Genomic DNA, 18,513 nt, shown 5'->3' with positions numbered 1-18,513 from the left:
TGGTGGATTGGCCTTGATTGACAGAAGTGAAACCTCATCTTGGAAAAACTCAAGGGAGAAGGTAAGAAGGGGGACACATGAACTTAAATTTGCAGAGGTGAGTGGGAAATTCAGGTAATTCATGTCTGTTGGTCTCAGTGGTTTCAGAAAAGTAGGGGAAGGGTCCAAACTTAAAGCATGTACAAACTGAACTCACCTTCCTCTCCACACTGGTTCCTTCTTCCCTATCTTAATAAATGGCACCACCACCATTTACTATTGCTTAAGGCAGAAACTTATCTTTGGAGGTTATCTTTGGTGATTCCTCCTCCTCCACTTCCCCTTAGCAAATGACTTACCAACTCATATAGTTCTTCCTATATCTTCATAAATCTGTTCACTGTTTTTGGACTCACTGCTACCACTACCACACTAGTACTGCATCTCTTGAACTACTAACTAGTCTTTTCATTTCTATTCTTGTCCTACTCCAATCCAGGCTCTGCATTGTAGCCAGGCATCATTTTTAACATGAAAATCCAATAGCAACTTCTCTACCTGAATCCTTAATATGATCCCTAAGGCCCTGCTCATCTCTCTAGGCTTCTCTCAAGCCACTCCACTGACAGCACTTGGAGTTTCAGACCAACTGGACTGATTTTTATTCCTTCTATTTGCTAGTCTTTAATTGCTAGTCTTCAGCTTAAGTCCACTTCTTTCAGGAGGCTTCCAGACCATTCCTATCTTCTTAGCAGTTGACCTGTTAGGCATCCAAGCGCACTTGCAACTCCCTATTGTAACATTCAGCATAACTGTGAGCGCTTGCTCAGTATCTTGACTATGACCTCCATTGGGGTAGGGATTGGCTTGGCTTCATTCACTGTTGTGTCTCTAGAATCCAGCAGGTGCTTGCCCCTTGAAGGTAATAGTAATTCCTTGAAGGCTTTGGTTGAATAAATTCTTTCATTTAAAAATATTTTTTGAGCCCCTGCCAAGTGCCAGGTACATTCCATGTGCTGAGTATAGAAGAGTGAGTCAACAGGGGAAGTCTGTTTTCATTACACCCATACTGTAGTGCATGACATAGACCAATGAATACTATGCAAAGTGGTGATAAAGGCTATGAAGAAAATAGGCTCAGTAAGGCATAGATACTGGGTGGTATGGGTGGGGAGGATGGTATTCTGCCTTCTAGTTTGTGTACTACTTCTTTATAATATGTCCCCTTTTCCAGGGAAGAAGGTTTTCTCAGTATTCTCTGAAAAGGAATATAAGTAAAATCCTATATTTTATAATCTTCAAAGACCAGGTCCAGTATCATGACCACCAAACAACGTTCTTTGTCTATTCCAGCCAACATTAATTCTTTGATGTCTTGGACCACGGAATTAGACATAAAATTGCTCCCTTTCCCTGCCCAAAGGTGTTAACTTTCGCCACACAGCAATATTTAAAGCTGTTTAAAATAAGTGTGTATTACATACACCTCACATCGGTCTGAGGATACAGTAGGTGCTTAATTAAGGCCTGATGATTGACTCTTATGCCTTCTACACAGGTGGATTTTCAGTGGAGAAATTTGGTAGCATTTAACCCCACTACTTTTTGAATTACGTGATAAGAAATAATCTTAGAATGGCTTTTTATTTCAAATAGTTTTTGTTTTAAACAATTTAAAATTTAGTCTGGGATTATAAAAATTGGCAATGTTTTATATCACTTACGGGAAAAAAAAGATTTTACTTGAGAAAAACACTGTGAGAATTTATATTTGAAAATATCAAGTCGATAAATGCACTGATATGAATCATAAAACTTTTAAACTGCTATGTTTATTGCAAGGAAAATAACATGCTGGAACTTTGCTTAACTGTCGATTATGCTAGAAATTTTATTTTTTTAAACTATAGCTGAAAGTTCAAAATGGAAAGTTAGTTTTTAAAAAGATTTTGAGATGAACCTGTTTTATTGCCATGGGTTACAAATAATGTCATTTGTTTGGGCTAGAATTATTAAATTGGTATTATCTGAACTGTGTGAAATTCATTTAGAGTAAACTTCTTACAAATATCTAGTATATCTCAAATTGAAAGCATCAAATGTTAAAGAAGTTTATTCTTAGCTGTTAGAAAAAAAGAATAGCAATAGATTTGGGGTTGGATTTTTTCTCTTCAGAAGTTGGTCATAAGAAATTAATCATTTTTAATTTACTGGCAAAGAAACAGAATCACATAATTCTGGAGTTGGAAAGGAACTTAAAATATCAAAGAACAGGATAAACATGTAAACATTAAAAATCTGTAAACTTCACCACAAAGATGAATTTCCCAATTTACTTTTCATGTTCTCAAAATGAAATGTTGACTTTAAAATTTGGTTAAAAATGAAGAGTGCCCAAAGGAGTTTTGACAAAATTGTAACTGGATGAATAACATCCTTAGCGTGAAATAGTTACCGTAACCCTGCAAACTGTTTGGTGGGGTGCCATCATTTTCACATGAAGTGGTGAGCCGTATTTGAAATATGTCAGAATTTTAACCTAAAATGAACTTTTTGAGCCTTTGCAGGGGGCCTGGAAGGCTGAGGCATCAGAGTCAGGGAGATCTGCTCGGAAGCCCTTGGAAGGATGAGGGAGGGGGTGGTGAGAGCCAGTTTAAAGGAAGAGAGGCAGGGGCATGGGGAAGCAAAGATAATCCAGGAGATACTGTGAAGAAAGAAATAGCAGAATTTAGAGAGAGATTTCATCTAGGCAGTGAAAGAAATGGAAAACACAAAGGTGACCTCACATTGTGTGCCTGGAGGTTTGGCAACAATGGTACAACTCCTGGCACATTTGGTGCAGGGGGTTGGGGTCATTTTTCAGGGACTTCCAGGTTTCAGTTTTAGTGTGAATGGAAATAATTTTGCAGGTGTGACAAGGAATTTATAGTTTCTGAAAAGTTCTCCAGGAATTAATTTTTCTATGTACAATTAAATAACTATCACTGATTTGTGGTATCTATTTGGGGTATGTGTGTTTGTGTAGGCTTGTGTTTTGTAGGTCACACACAACTCCATTAGAGTCTTCAACTTGGTTTCTGAGTGACTTTAGAGAAGCTCCTAAATCTGAGTCTCACTTTTCTATAGAGATGGAGATGAAATGTTAGTATCTCTCTGACAGTGTTACCAAGGGGATTAAACGAGATAATGCACACAGGAAGACCTTACACAATGCTTGCACATAAAAACTCTTTAAATGTTAGCTTTCCTTCCAAGTGAATACCACCAAACAGCAACAGCAAACTTGCACTTTTCCCAACAACTATGGCTGCCCTCAGTGTACTCACTCTTAGGTAGAACTCTCCATTTTCATTTCCAGATTTAATCCGAAAAGTATTGATAGTATTGGCATAAATGGTTGTGGCCTGTATCTGGAAGATGTCTGATGGCACAGACCTATCAGATCGGATGCTCATGTATTTGTAGACTATGGACTGGGGAAGTTCTCGGCACACCGCACTTGAGACTGGGCAAACACATCGGCTGCAGAGAAAAACAGAAATATTTCCCAGTTTGGCTGGTAAGACCAAAGCTTCCTGCTTTCAAAAGTTCTAATTTTCTCTTACTTCTCTGATGTTAGAATGTACGGATCTTGACAAGGATTTCGTGGGTAACAACGGAAGCCACCATGATAATTCCAACACATTTCATCTTCCCGACATTCATTTGTGGTCTCACACTCATTTATATCTGTGGACACATAGGGTAAAAGAATTTACTGATGTAAATAAATTGTGTAAGTGGCAGATTAAGGTTTGTAAGGTAAGAGGTATATGGGGATCTAGGTTAAATTTCATTTGTTTTTAGACACAAGACTGAGTAGGACTTGCATTTAATTCATTGCATTTAATTCAGGACAGATGTAGCCTAAGTCGTCCTAGACAGATTAGTATGTGTCATTTGATAATATTTTTTATCAAGCACCTATTGTTCATCTGTTGAATTCAAAGCCAAATGTTAGCCATTGGCCATACTTATAAAAAAGTGAAAGAGGGGTGCCTGGGTGTCTCAGTCAGTTAAGCATCTGACTTCAGCTCAGGTCTTGATCTTGTGGTTCATGAGTTCGAGCCCCACATGGGGCTCTGTGCTACCAGCTGAGAGCCTGGAGGCTGCTTCGGATTCTGTGTCTCCCTCTCTCTCTGCCCCTTCCCTGCTTGCACACACACACACACACACACACACACACACACACACACACCCCTCTCTACCTCTCTCAAAAATAAATAATAAACATTAAAAAAAAAAGTGAAAGACACCAGTTCTTTCCCTTGGGTAGATTGTAATTTAGTTAAGAATACAGATATGGCAATAATTATAAAATAAAATGGAATTAAACAAGAGATAGATAAGTGTACTAGCAGATTAGAAGCGGAATAAATTCTGCCTGGAGGGTTAGAAGGCTTCAGGAAGGAAGAGGCATCTCTGTTTGGCCTTGAAGTGTGGTGGGTAGACAGGATTTTCATGGTTGGGGTAGGGAGGGTCTTCCAGGTTGAGAAAGCAGGAAGCAAAATCTATGGAGAGGGCATCTGAATGTGTGGCTCAGGAGTTCCCAAAAGAGGTGAGGCTTAGAGGTGTGGACATGCGGGTGGAGTACAGTATGCAGGTGGAGACTTGATGCTCTGGGAGTGGATGACACTGTCTGGAGGAAGCATAACACAAGAAGTGAAGCTATGAAGTGTTCCACCTTGGGCAGCATAGATAGCTATTTAGAGACAGTGTGTTAGAAGGGGAAGTAAAGAAGGGGCTCTGATGAGAGGCAACCCAGGAAGAGGCAGTGTGAGGAAGCCAGAAGGGAAGAGAGCCCCAGAAAAAGAGGGCCATAGAAAGGCCAGGCTGGACAAGGACTGGTTTTAGATTTGGGAATTAGGAGCCTTCATATGACATCTGAGAGAACACTTTCACTGGAGAGCCATTATATTTACAACAACAACAGCAACAATGAAAATTATATTAATGTTAACATCCCTGGCTATGTCTGTCTCCTGTTACATATGAATAATGATTTAGATTTTATTCAATATAAGCCTTTCTGAATCATTCCTCCTCATAATCAGGTACGTTCATTCATTAATTTACTCATTCCATAAGTAATTTACTGAATCCCTGCTGCAAGCCAGCAATGGGCTAGTTGCTGGGATTTAATCTGTTTTTCCTATCAGAATCTCATACCTCATGTTCTTTTTGGGAGACCTTTGTTGCTCTCTGCTTTGCATTATTGAAATCTACATGTTTGTCTTAACCCTTCCATTAGCTTATAAACCCCTTGAGGGCAGGGCTGTAGTATCCATCTTTATATCCTTTCATCACCTAGCATTAATGTAACTCAGGGGCACCTGGCTTTTAAGAAATATTAAATTGAACTAAGTTGTTCTTCACACAAATCATGTAGACATAGGTGAGAAAGATATTATCTCTATTTGACATGGAAGAAAACAGATAAGGGTTAAGTAAGTTGCCCAAGTTCATACAGTTAGTGACAGGCATCTTTCCACTGTAAGGTACTGCATCCTCTAAATGAGAATAATTCCATGCCTTGTCTTTGGAGGAAAAAAAATGTATTTTTCCCTTCCAAACTGGCCAAAGCTATCTGGAACCCAAGAGAGACTGGAAGTTTCCAAGAGTTTCCAAGAGTCAGTTATAAGAAGTGTCTTCTTTTGGAGTGGCTATGGCTAAAGAAAGAATTTAGATCCCTTAGAAGAAATTACAATCAACTTTTCCTTTCAATATTCTTCACTCCTCTGAAAAATAAAGATGCTGTTTAGCTACAAGGAAAACTAAGACTGATTTGTTATGTGGAGACCAAGAAGGGCAAAAGGAAACTTTATGTAATAATTTCATTTATTACTTCCATTAATTTAGAGCCTAGCATAATTAACACCTTAATCATTCTGGAATGTTTTTCAGAAATTATTAATAGTATTAAAATATTTGATGAATGTGTGTCTGTGTGTATGTGTATTCTCTCTGTTTCTCTGTCTTTCTCCTTCTCTGTGGCCTCCCCCACCCCATCCAAACACACACAGTGTTTTCATTTTTGCAAGGCTGTGGAAATGAGAACAGTTATTTCATCCTCAAAATGAGCTTTTTGTGTAAAGGTAAGAATCTGAACTCTTTCGTTTTTACTTTAGTCTATGGACGACGTTGGGAAGAGATGATTTTAGTGGAGAAAACCAATTGCTTTGTACCTTAAAAGAATGTTAAGTCTCTCTCATAAAAAATGTTTTTGGCTTAGCCAAACATTCTGGAGCTGCATATCTTCAAGATATAACACTCATGAATCCCTTATTTGCAATTCTAGTGCATTTTTCACCTTTAGTTGTAACTGAAATGTTTTCATATACTAGAGTAGGCAGGTAAGATTCCACTGTATGTTAATTTGTTTGTCTTTTGCTGAGGATCAAATCCATTTGTGATAAAAAAACACATAGACATTTTTTTGCAGGACTCCAGGGAAATTGGTTAGGACATCCCACTGGCTAACATTTTCCTCCATGTAATATTCATGTTAAAAGTCTCAGTTAGGCTTTAAAAAATAAAATCATTGGAATGCAATGTTTTCCCACAATTAACATTAAAGTCCCCAGTAACCTGGAAAGGGGATTAAAGGGGTTCATTGTGCAATGAATGCCATTCTGATTATGCTCATATTTAGTAGATGGAGTCTAGTTGAAAGGCCATATGCATACTATAAAACCGCAGGTCCTGGATGTTCGGTGAATTAATATTTTCCTATAAAATCATGATATAGACTGAGTATCCCTAGTATCTCTTTTCCTTGGTCTTTTCCTTTCTTGAAGGATTTATTGCTCCTGTATGTCTTTCTCAGTTCTGATTAAAAAGGACTCTCTAGAGAAGATTTGCTACTAGTCACTTACATGGCTAAGTACATGTTACAAGAACATCTTGGGGGTGCCTGGGTGGCTCAGTCGGTTAAGCATCTAATTCTTGATTTTGGCTCATGTCATGATCTCACTGTTTGTGAGATCGAGCCCTGCATTGGGTTCCATGCTATCAGTGCAGAGTCTGGTTGGGATTCTCTCTCTTCCTTTCTTTCTGCCTCTCCCCTGCTCGTTCTCTCTCCCCGCTCCATCAAAATAAATAAATAAACTTAAAAAAATCTTGGATAGTAAGGCTTTATAGTTTATGTAAGGCTTTATAATTTTTATGTATATTATTTCATTTCATTCTCACAACTCCCTTTTCCAAAGTTAAGGGTCAAAGATTTTCATAATTTGTTCAGAATTACATAGATAGAAGACTAGGACTCAGATTTTCTGTCTTCAAGTTTAGTCATTTTTTTTTTTTTTACTTGTTCACTGCTTTATGTAAATGTAGCGGTTTATACTAGCCTTTCTAGGATTATCTATACTTTTGGTTCTATCCAAGCAAATCTTTTCCCTGTTAAAGAAATTTTAAACGACATTGTAGCATTGGAGGTGTATAGGTGTGAAGATTACCTGAATGTTTATTTTAAAACTGGACCCTAGGATATTAGCTATTTTTGGATCTATAGTTTTTTTTGCTGAAGAATTCAAGCTAATTTTAAGACACATGAGGCTGATTTTCTCAGTACCTAAATTACTACCCAATTTATAATCTTGGTATTTTAGAGAATTGAGACTAGTTTGAGGTTTGCCTAACCCACATATTAAGTTTATTCTCTGGACTCAAACTCATGGCAAGATATTTTAATAATTGAATCTTTTTGGGTTGTGATTAAAAGATGTGTATCATAGAGATTATATAGGCTATATAGAAGAGATATCAGTATTTTATTAAAATTACTTACATCTTAAGAAAGAAAAATAATTACTTTAAATTTCCAAAAAGTCAGTGTTAACTGAATAATACCCTTTTGATGAGATTTGCATAATGCATGATGAGCAAGGGAAAAAAGAGTTCAAATTATATTCAAGATGGAAAAAATGAAAGTCTATGGTAGAGAATCCTGTAACTCTGTCCCTGCTTTTCCTGGTTAAAAATGAACACTTAACAGATATGAAAACAATAAGCCTACCTTGACATGTTCTACTTCTCACCACTTGGTATCCCTGGGGGCACATACACGAGAATTTCCCAGGTTCATTGACACACTGATATTGACACAGGTAGCTTGAGGTTCTGCATTCATCAATATCTGTTGAATTAGACAAGAGCAAGGACACAGAGTTGAAAAACGTACAGGTCACTACTTTGGTAATATTTTTAAAGATAAGGTAAGAGGGTAAAAATACTATAAACTCTAAAAAAGAAATATAATACTTTATAAGAAGCTCAAAGGAAAATTATACAATATCAGCTCATTTCCCCTAGAACTTTGCCACACATCAGTTTTACTCAATTATTGCTGAGAGTTTGGCAAATCTCAGACCTCACAATACTGACTGAACAGACTGAATGAATGAATTGGGAATTCAAGTGAAGAATGCTTTGCATTTCTCAATGGTGATGTCTTTGTAGTTTGTTCAGAAGGGCAGAAGCAGCTGTCCAGAGCCAGGCCCTTTTGGTTTTGAGCATAGTGGCATGATGTGAAACCTCTCCAGGTGGGGTATGACCTCTGTGGCCCCAAGTAAAGCTGGAAGGAAGTCAAAGACATCAAGTGTCAATGGCATTCCCCTCAGGATGTCTTATGCCTTTTGAATTGCACAGTGGAACACTCATGGGCAATGGACTCTGAAGGTCATCCTTCCAATTAAATGGCGCTCTTTTTACTCATGTGGAAAGCGAAGCCCAGGCAACTTAAGAAATGTGTGCCCAAGTCAAACAGTGGCAGGAATAAGACTACAGGACAGGTCTCTTGGTTTATATTCTACTGTTTCTGAATGTGATCATTTCTCCTCAGACTTAAGTGTGTGTACCAGTCATTTGGGATTCTTGTTAAATGCAGCCTCTAACTCACTAGGTCTGGTCTGGGGCCTGAGATCTCTATTTCTTGCAAGTAGAGACAAGGAAGTGTCAATGCTGCTGGCCATCAGATCACTTTGAGAAGCGAGACACCAGAACACCCTTCTAATTATTAGACCCAGCCTGTATCTAATATTTCAGTTATTTTGTCCCTTCTCCTTTCTCTTGGTGACAAACTAAAAAGCCAATGTTATCACAGAACTTAATTAAAGAATAGAATTTCCATGCATAAAAATTTGTTTTCATAAACAGGTACATAATTGGATAAAGCAGCAGAAAATATAGGGATTGAACTGTTATTGCAAATTATTTGGAAAATATTTCACCTTCACAGTTGAGCCTGTCACTGCTTAGTTCGTATCCTTGATTGCACTGACAGATGAATGAACCAAGAATGTTGTAGCATTGCTGAGCACATTGATTGCTGGCATCACATTCGTTTATATCTGAAAGGAAAAGTTATATACACTCATATATCTACGTCTTCAACCATATCCTTACTCTTTTGTACCTATGTCATCTAATGATAAGTGAATAATTCCCTAGTTGGATTCTTTGCCCTGCAGAAGCTCACTGGAGAACATCCATTCAGGTTTCATATTTGTTGGAATAACTTCAAACATCTGCCATACACTTCTTTTGGAAATACCAGAATATTTCTTTCTGGGGATGACAGTTAGTTTTGTGTTTGATGAGTCTTTCCAAAAGAATTTAATGATTCTAATAAATATACATTCCAGCATCTATTTTCTTTTATTGTTGTTCAAATGCAAAGTGCCAAGTCTATAAATAATTGATATAAGACATTTGTACTGATACAGTCTCTCAGCATGCTGTGGTGAAGATTTATCTGTGCTATTTATTACTTTTTAAATGGGTTCTGTTAAATTCCATTACAATTATAGCATAAGCTGTTGAGACCCATACAGAGTTTTGCAATGCTCCAAGGCACTGAAAATGTTGTGAAAAGGCATTTTTCCTGCACTAGATTCTTTCCATGTCATGCCAATCTTAAAATTTGTGCCATGACACTGCATTCTGAAAGGGGAGAAGAAGCATGTAAAAATCAGATGCACTTTCAGTGGAAAGTTTATGTACTTGAACTTGCAGTAACCCTTTGGCACCTTCAGCATTTATATCACACACTGCTGACTAATTGGTGTGCGTATATCAGTTGATCTGTAGTTTTTTATATTTTTGATAAACCCACAGAGGACAACTAAAAACCAACATTAACAAAGTTTCCATTCACATCTTGATGTGTTTTAAGAGACAAATTGGTTATTGTCTTTTCAGCTTTGTGCAGGGAAGATGATGGAAATCAGTTCACTCAAGAACACAGAAAAACTGGAAATAGAACAACATGGTATGACGTTTCCTTTTTTTGAAGATAGAAATCAGTCAGTATGGCAGCACCCCAAAAGCTTACCTACACAGGTATAGTTGTTTGCGGCCAACTGAAACCCAGGACTGCACTGGCAATAAAATGATCCTGGTGTGTTCACGCATCTTTGGTGGCAATATGGAGGGATGGTGCATTCATCTATGTCTGGGTTATCAGGCACACACACAAAGAGAACCAAATTATTAACTATCCATAGTTGTTAGCTCTTAAGTTCTCAGCAGGACATTATCTAGGAAACCTAGCTGGAGAAAATCTCCCTTAAAATAATTGTCCCTATCTTTTTAAATTAGTGTTTGTGTTTTAAATATACTCTGCATTCTGCAGCTGAGTGAGATGTTAGAAACAAAGACTTCATAAAGCTGGTTGAGTGGGTTGAGATTTAAAGACAGAAGAGTAATTATGACTATTTCACATATATATAAGTATTAGTTTGGGGATCTAAAAAATTATTTGTAATGGTAAAAGTAAAAAAACTGCAGAAGAATTGAGCGATGTAGCATAATCTAAGCGACAGGAGGTGTGGTCTGCTGCTCAGCTGGTTACATTGGCAAAGTCACATAAACGTCTGGTATCTAGGTTTTTTCTTTTGTAAAATGTGGATAGTAATACTTGCTATGTGTATCTTATGAAGTTTCTGTGAGAATCAAATGAAAGAATGCCATGGAAGGAATAGGACGCTACACAAATTACCTCTTGAGAGTGACCTCTGACACATTGATGAAGTGTTCCAGGCTGTGTTCTTCTCAGATAAATATTTCCAACTATAAAATGCTCAGCTGAGAACTTGCAGAGTAGGATTAACATCTTAGAAGCATAATAAAATTTCATTAACTCTACACTTTGTGACAATTCTAACATGGAGTGTGTGATTTAAAATAACAATTATGCACATACTATGTAAGACTATGTAGTGACACTAACTTCTGATAAAAAACAAAAACAAAACAATAATGCTGAACCTTTCTACCTAAAACTGTGGAAGGCAGTATGCTTAAGTGGCCTCAGGATAACCTGAATTGGAATCTTTGTTCTGGCAATTACTAGCATGGTCTTAACCTCTCAAAGCTTCCATTTCCTCCTCTGTAAGTGATAATACTACAATATGGTCGACTTGTTGGGAGGATAACATGAAATTATGTAGGCAAACTTTCTTGCACAAAATGGGTAAAAATAAATGGCAGCTATTATTAATAAGCTGCAAAATAGATTTGATTTCACTTGAATATTGAAATAAAAGGTAATGATATTGACATGGCTTTCTACCTCATTTATTGAGGTGTCTGCTCAAATGTCACTTCAGGGAGGCCATCTCTGCCCATTTATATAAAATAGCTTCTTCTGCCCCATCTGTCCCCTTTTCCTACTTTATATTTCTTTGTAGCCATTGATACTCCTTGGGATTGTGTTATGTGTTTATTTGCCTCTTGTCTGTCTCCCTCACTATAATGCATGGCAAATAAGACCTGTATCCTTTTGAGGCAAAGGTAAAGTATTTTTTGTCTGTTCACTGCTGTGTGCTTAATACCTGGAACAGGGTCTGGCATAGTAGGTGCTCGATAAACATTAGTTGAATGAGTGTAGACTTCATACTAAAGAGCAATTTTAGCGTGGTTCTTCCTAGTACCCAGTATTATAGCCAGGTGCCAGTATTGACAGTTAGTTTCTATAAATGGTATCTTCTAATAACTCCATGAGGGCCGTGATTCTGTAAACTGTGTTTGTTCACCATGATGGCCCAGCACTTAGAACAGTATGTGGTATATAGTCAGCCCTCAGTAATACTTGATGTATGTCTTCTCAACCAGTAAGCATCTACTGAATCACTGTTATTTGGAAGTGCTGTGTTTGGCACTGCTGGTTTTTAATGATGATAAATACATGTACATTGTACCTTGTCTAGCATGGAAGAAAGGCATGAAAACATATTACTGCATGGAATGATAAGATCAACAATAAGAAAGCTACACAAGGTACAGAGAGAGCACCACTCTACTCAAGGTGTGGCCTGCTGACCACTGCTGATCCGTGGACTATTTGGACCAGTCCACGACAAATAAGTACAGAAATTCAGAATATGTATTTAGGAATAGCAATTTGGTATTGCCACAACATTTTTATTGTATTTTACAGTAGTATTGATCTGTAACAGACTAGAAATTTACAAAAAAAGATCCATCAAGGGGCACCTGGGTGGCTCAGTAAGCCTCCTACTTTGGCTCAGAGGTCATGATCTCACAGTTCATGGGTTTGAGCCCCGCATCAGGTTCTGTGCTGACAGCGTGGAACCTGGGGCCTGCTTCCAGTTCTGTGTCTCCCTCTCTTTCTCTGCCTGCCCCCACCCTGCCACCCCCGCTTACACTGTCTCTCTTTCAAAAATAAATAAACATTAAAAAAAAAAAAGATCCATCAAAGTTTGAGAAGTACTGACAAAGAGGAGGGAGTAACTAATCATATCTGGGTAAATCATGGAAGACTTCTCAGAAGAAGTAACCCTGAGCTGGGATTTGGAAATTGAATAGGAGTTTGCCAGGGGTGCATGTTCCTGGTGCTGAAAGAGCTTATGTACAGACACTAAGGTGTGACATTGTGTGATGTATGTGCGGAACTATAACTAGTGGACAGGACTGAAGTGTAATATTTTGTGTGTGTGTATGGGGGGAGGTATTGATACCACAGAGGATCTGATGGAAGAAGATCTTATATGTTCTGTTGACGAATGTAGAGTTGGTTCTGTGGGTGAGGGGAACACCAGGGCAGCCCCATGATTAGATCTGAATTTAAGAATGTTTCTTCCTGCCATATCATATAGGGCTATAAGAATACATTTTATTTTTAATTGTTCCCATAGTAGGTTGAGTTAGTTCTTTTTCTATACCTTTTATACCCTAAGGTGTTTATTTTCCTGACTAATCCAGTGGGCAAAACTTTGGTGCCTGTGGAGTTTTCCACACAGTCTTTTCCTAAATCACAGCTTCAGTCCCACAAATTCTGGGCCTTTCTCAGAGGCTGGGCACCAATCCCAGCACCTGGGCACAACCCCATGGCAGGCAGAACTGGGCCAGGGCCCATGAGGAGCTCAGTGTTGACATCCTGATGTCAACAGCCAGCATTCTCAGGCGAAAATTGATGCTAGCTCCCTGTCCCCACATTCTTATCCTCTCTTACTAAGAGAAAAGAAGTACTTTCCACTGATGTATGGTAAAAGGCGGTATGTAAATCAATGTCAATATCATATGAATGCAATTGACACAGGGAGTCAATTTAGAAAGTTTCATTCCTGGTGCTGGACCTCATGACTGATCCCAGAACACATTTACTTTTTACGGTTTACTTCTTATTTGCCAGTCAGCCTCCTTATACTATGTTCTTCCAGTCATTCAAAAAAAAAAAAAAAAATGCACAGAGCATCTACTTGGCAGGCACTCTTCAGGGACTGGGGAGACAGCAATGACACAAACCAGATCTGGCCCCTGCCCTCAGGTAGCTCAAGTAGAGCTTTCAAGTAGAGGCACATGCTGTACTTGGCTTTGCGTTCCCAGCACTGCACCCACTTGCAACATAAAGAATGTTTAGTACATGTCTGTTAACTCATCACATAATGATAGTACACAGCTATTCCACCCAGGACCAGGTGCTGTTCTAAGCACTCCCACATGTGAGCTCCTGAGGTAGGAGCTCCACACCACAAAGGAAAAAAGTTAACACACAGCCTATGTAAGTCACTTGTGAAGAGCCTCAAAGTGAGTTGGGGGTACAGCTGGGATTTGAACCTCACCATTTGCCCTATAAGCTATGCTATTTTATGAACCAGTGAATAAGGTTCATGTCATCAGTGTTTTAGTGCTATGGCCCCCAAACAGCTAATTTAAAATGATCTCCTTGGTTACTTTTGTGGTCCCATCCATATGCCAAATTTATGCTTTTGCTTAGTCTACCATGTAACCGACACTTTATACCCGGAATACGCTCACCCTTTAGGTTAGCTCTTTCTCATTAATGTGGAAAACGGATCAGTAGTTAATGAAAGAATAAGCAGTTGTTAGCCATCATTCTCCAAATAAATATGAGTGCTTTGTTTTGAATGACTGAGGTTTAAGCAAGTAAGAGGTTTAGGACAGGATTTTGCTTATTGTTCTGCTGTACTTACCTACACACTGCTCTCCCCGCTTCTGGTACCCCTGGGGGCACTGACAGGCGAAGGAGCCTCGTAAATTGATGCACACTTGGTCAGCTCTACAGTTGTGAGTCCCCGCAGTGCACTCGTCTATGTCTGTTAAAAGGTAGCACAGAGTTTGAGTTGGTTGGGCAGATGTTGCTATCTCCCCCATTTAAAAAAAACTGAAGTATGGTTGACACATAAGTTACACAAGTTTCAGGAATACAACATAGTGATTCCACAACCCCACACATTATGTTATACTCACCGTAAGTGTAGCTATCATCTGTCACCATACAATGCTATTATAATACCATTGACTATATGCCCTATGCTGAAATGCCATCATAGTTTCTTTTAAGGAAATAAAGTTTTTGCCCTATTCTTAAGATAATACTCTGTAATATTATATTGGGAATGTTTAAAATTATAAATGATTTCAGGTGTTCAGATAACAATTTTGTAGATGCCAGTGTGTACATTTAACACACGCTAATATTTAGCTGTACTTGCCTTGGCTCACTTTATTTTCAGAAATGAACCATTTGAGATATAGCTAAAGCCTTACTGTATTCTCATCTCTTTACTCACCCACCTGCCACTATCCTGGTAGGTGTGAACCCTTCCCTGAGATGTTTTTTTTTACATTTATTACATAGATCTACATCCATTAGAACACACAATATTGTTTTGTGTTTTAAAGTGTAAATAAATTGTATAATACTTGCCTTTTCCATCCAATATATTGCATTTGAGATCATTATGTTGTCAAATCTCTAAAAATCTGTCCAATAACCAGGTATAAATCAAATTTAATACTATGCATTTCCAGTTACCTTTCCTTGCAAACTTCAAAATGCAAAGGATTCAACTAGATCATATTTGTCTAGGGGAGATAGACTGGTGTAGTTTAAAATACATATTTTCCCAAAGCATTTAATTTCAGCTAAAAAACAGATATTTCCCCAAAGCAGTTGTATAATTTACTAAATGTGCCCTAAGGATTAGGGCACATTTTCTAGTTCTAGAAAAGTAAAAAATGCTCAGTCATAATATAATGAATCTGTTATAATGGATTCCTCTGGGGTCAAAGTGTGATGTGAATTTGTGTGTGTGTGCACTCATATTACAGTAATTTATAAGTGAAATTTAATTTTGTCTTTTCAACATTACCTTCGCATTGTTTTGTTTTGTTTTTTACCTTCTCATTTAATTAACTCTCTTACATTATGAAGTTAAATAGATGAGTTCAGAAGATGAAAGGATTATGTGATTTTGGCATTCCTCAACAACTGAACAGTTTAAGCTTTGTTAAAAACTATTGTACAACTCAGGGCACCTGGGTGGCTCAGTCAGTTAAACATCCGACTTGGGCTCATGTCATGATCTCATGGTTCGTGAGTTTGAGCCCTGCGTTGGGCTCTGTGCTGACAGTTCAGAGCCTGAAACCTGCTTCACTCAGGTTCTGTGTCTCACTCTCTGTCTCTTTCTCTCTCAAAAATGAATAAACATTAAAGAAATCTTTAAATTAAAAAAAAATTGTACAACTTGGAATTCCTAGATGACAAATTTTGCATAAAAACTGAGACAGGCTTAGGGAGCCTTTGATCATCACTGTGGCAAACCCAGGGTGGTGCTTTGGAGCACATAGTGGGCTAAAATTCAATACAAAAAATGAGCCATCTGCAATGAGAATGTATTCCTCAATTCCTGACTTCCTTTAAAGAAGCTCAGAGAGTGGCTCCTGGTATGTTGCCTTTCAAGTCTGTTTCCAGGGAGAACTGCTGCACTTACACTACTAATGTAATAATGTAGGAGGTTCCGGTTAGAAGAGACTTGTCCTCAGATGTTGGCTTTGAATGATAAAAGAGATTCTTTCCAAAAGGAAGAGGGAGGGGAGATGGAAATAGTTGGGGGATGTATGTCTGTTTATTGGATAATACCCTATAAAAGCATCTACTTCACATAATTCTTTGAACCTGGTTTTAAAATTTTGGTGACTTTTTGTTACATTTTTAAAATTTTTGTTTTGAAATCCATCATCATCATCATCATCATCATCATCACCATCATTTTCACATCAGTGATTGTAACTCTGTCCTTCTAAGGTCCTATGCAGAGATGCCACGATCTTGCTTTGAAATTATCTGCTCTTTTTTTTGTGTCTTCTATTATTTTCTCTTATGCACTTGATGAAAACATTTCTACTGGGGTTTCTTTCAGAGCTTTATGACTCGCTAATGCAGAAATGACAGCAGAATTCCTATTGTTTTATGTCAAGAACATTTGCCAGCATTTGCAGTGATAACAGCCCTGAGAGATACAGAAATGTGAGATTCAGATGTGGCAAGTTCCCTCAGTACACGCTGGCAGAAGATCAAGGACTGGGGCTGGCTGCTGCATTTTCTAAGGGAGGCCTCGCCAGTGAGGGCGGCTTTTCTTTCTGAGACCTCTCTGCAAACCGCCTCCACCCCATCACATTCCCCATGTCCTACAATTTCCTTCCTACTTGCGTTCAGTTCTAAGGCTCTTTGATAAATAGGCTAATATTTCCAGTGGCCTTAATATATCATTAAATAGGTTTTAAACATAAACATTGTGCCACCTGGACCTACTCCATCTTAAGAACCAGGTCCATTTACTTTCTGAGAAAGATTATTGAATAAAAATATTAAGTGAGTTAAAATAATTTAATAGTAAAAAAAAAATTGCACTGCCACTATATTCTATCCTTTCTCTATCAAACAAACAACCAAAACTTCCATAGGACTCACTGCACCTACCACTGACTTGTGATACTTTTAACATACTTTGTACATACTTGGACTCACTTTAATTTTTAATTCTTTCAGATGGGAAACTTCTTGAAATTCAATAAAACACAATTGCATCAAATCACCTTTAAGAAATTATTCCAAAGGAGTTGATTGTTTGCTTCATCATATACTTAGAGCTGGATCTGCTAGGAAATGAACTGACTACATTTTTTTTTATGGCTTCTCCAACTCAAGCTTAGAATATTTATCCTCTCCTTTGCTCTTAGCAGTTTATCTAATGCTAAAGGACACATGGACCGGATTTTTTTGAACTATCTTTGATTCTACTATCAATTCATTAGTTTATAAAAAAATTTTTTTCATTAGTTTATTTAAATAACACAATTTTATGATTTTAAAAGTTGTACTTTAAGACCCTGTTATTGGAGCACCTGGGTGGCTCAGTCAGTTAAGCGTCCAACTTTGGCTCAGGTCATGATCTCACGGTCCGTGAGTTTGAGCCCCACGTTGGGCTCTGTGCCGACAGCTCAGAGCCTGGAGCCTGCTTTGGATTCTGTGTCTCCCTTTCTCTCTGCCCCTCCTCTGCTCATGCTCTGTTTCTCCCTGTCTCTCAGAAAATAAATAAAACCATTAAAAAAATTAAAACCCTGTCATTACTTATTCACAAAGCATACATCATATGAGAAAGTCATATAAGAATCGTTATAAATTGTTAAACTATTTTACTCTTGTTTTTTTAAAGATCTTATTTTAAAGTAATCTCTACACCCAATGTGGAGCTCAAACGCACAATCCCGAGATCAAGAGTCACATGCTCCAATGATTAAGCCAGCCAGGCACCCCTATGCTTTTTTTCTACTTGTGTGCATTTCTATATTTCTTAAATATCAGAAAGTTAATGTAATAGGAAAGTCACTAAAACACACATCTATGTCAGAGACTTGGAGCAGAACATCTATCCTCATGCAGGTGCACCAGAAGACCTGGTTTCCCAGGCTTTTTTGTTCATGAAAGGTCTCTGTGGTGAGAATATCTCTAGTGGCAAAAGCACTGCTTTATTCATATGGGAAGCAACTCAGGTCAGCCATGATTTTCCTGGTAATTTATGAAAAAGTACTTGGGGGAGAGGAAATTTTGTTTTGCTTTTCAACTAGCTTACTTGGTTCTTAAGCAGTTATTACTTAATACATTCCCTGGGCCCTGGACCCAAGCTCTTTGTGGATGGGGTCTACATCTTACTTTTTTCTGTATTC

General features: G+C 38.0%; 1 protein-coding gene and 1 long non-coding RNA gene across 3 annotated transcripts in view; one reads left to right on the top strand and one right to left on the bottom strand.

Moving 5' to 3' along the window:
- LOC132661258 (uncharacterized) overlaps nt 1-10,355 on the top strand; it is a 132,834-nt gene extending 122,479 nt beyond the window's left edge. The window contains exon 4 of the long non-coding RNA XR_013554643.2: nt 10,219-10,355. This is a non-coding gene — a long non-coding RNA (uncharacterized LOC132661258). The remainder of the gene's footprint in view (nt 1-10,218) is intronic.
- EFEMP1 (EGF-like fibulin extracellular matrix protein 1) overlaps nt 1-18,513 on the bottom strand; it is a 59,863-nt gene that overhangs the window by 1,847 nt on the left and 39,503 nt on the right. For both annotated transcript variants that reach the window (XM_060605568.3, XM_060605579.3), the window contains 6 exons: nt 14,475-14,597; nt 10,352-10,471; nt 9,249-9,368; nt 8,036-8,155; nt 3,585-3,708; nt 3,306-3,501 (listed from right to left, as the gene is read on the bottom strand). In XM_060605568.3, coding sequence (XP_060461551.1) covers nt 3,306-3,501; nt 3,585-3,708; nt 8,036-8,155; nt 9,249-9,368; nt 10,352-10,471; nt 14,475-14,597 — 803 coding nt within the window. The remainder of the gene's footprint in view (nt 1-3,305; nt 3,502-3,584; nt 3,709-8,035; nt 8,156-9,248; nt 9,369-10,351; nt 10,472-14,474; nt 14,598-18,513) is intronic.

Source organism: Panthera onca, chromosome A3, assembly GCF_046562875.1.
Source record: "Panthera onca isolate mPanOnc1 chromosome A3, mPanOnc1 haplotype 2, whole genome shotgun sequence".
NCBI classification, from domain to species: domain Eukaryota; kingdom Metazoa; phylum Chordata; class Mammalia; order Carnivora; family Felidae; genus Panthera; species Panthera onca.
The sequence above is the reverse complement of the archived record's forward strand: the minus strand, read 5'-3'. Positions and strand labels throughout refer to the sequence as shown.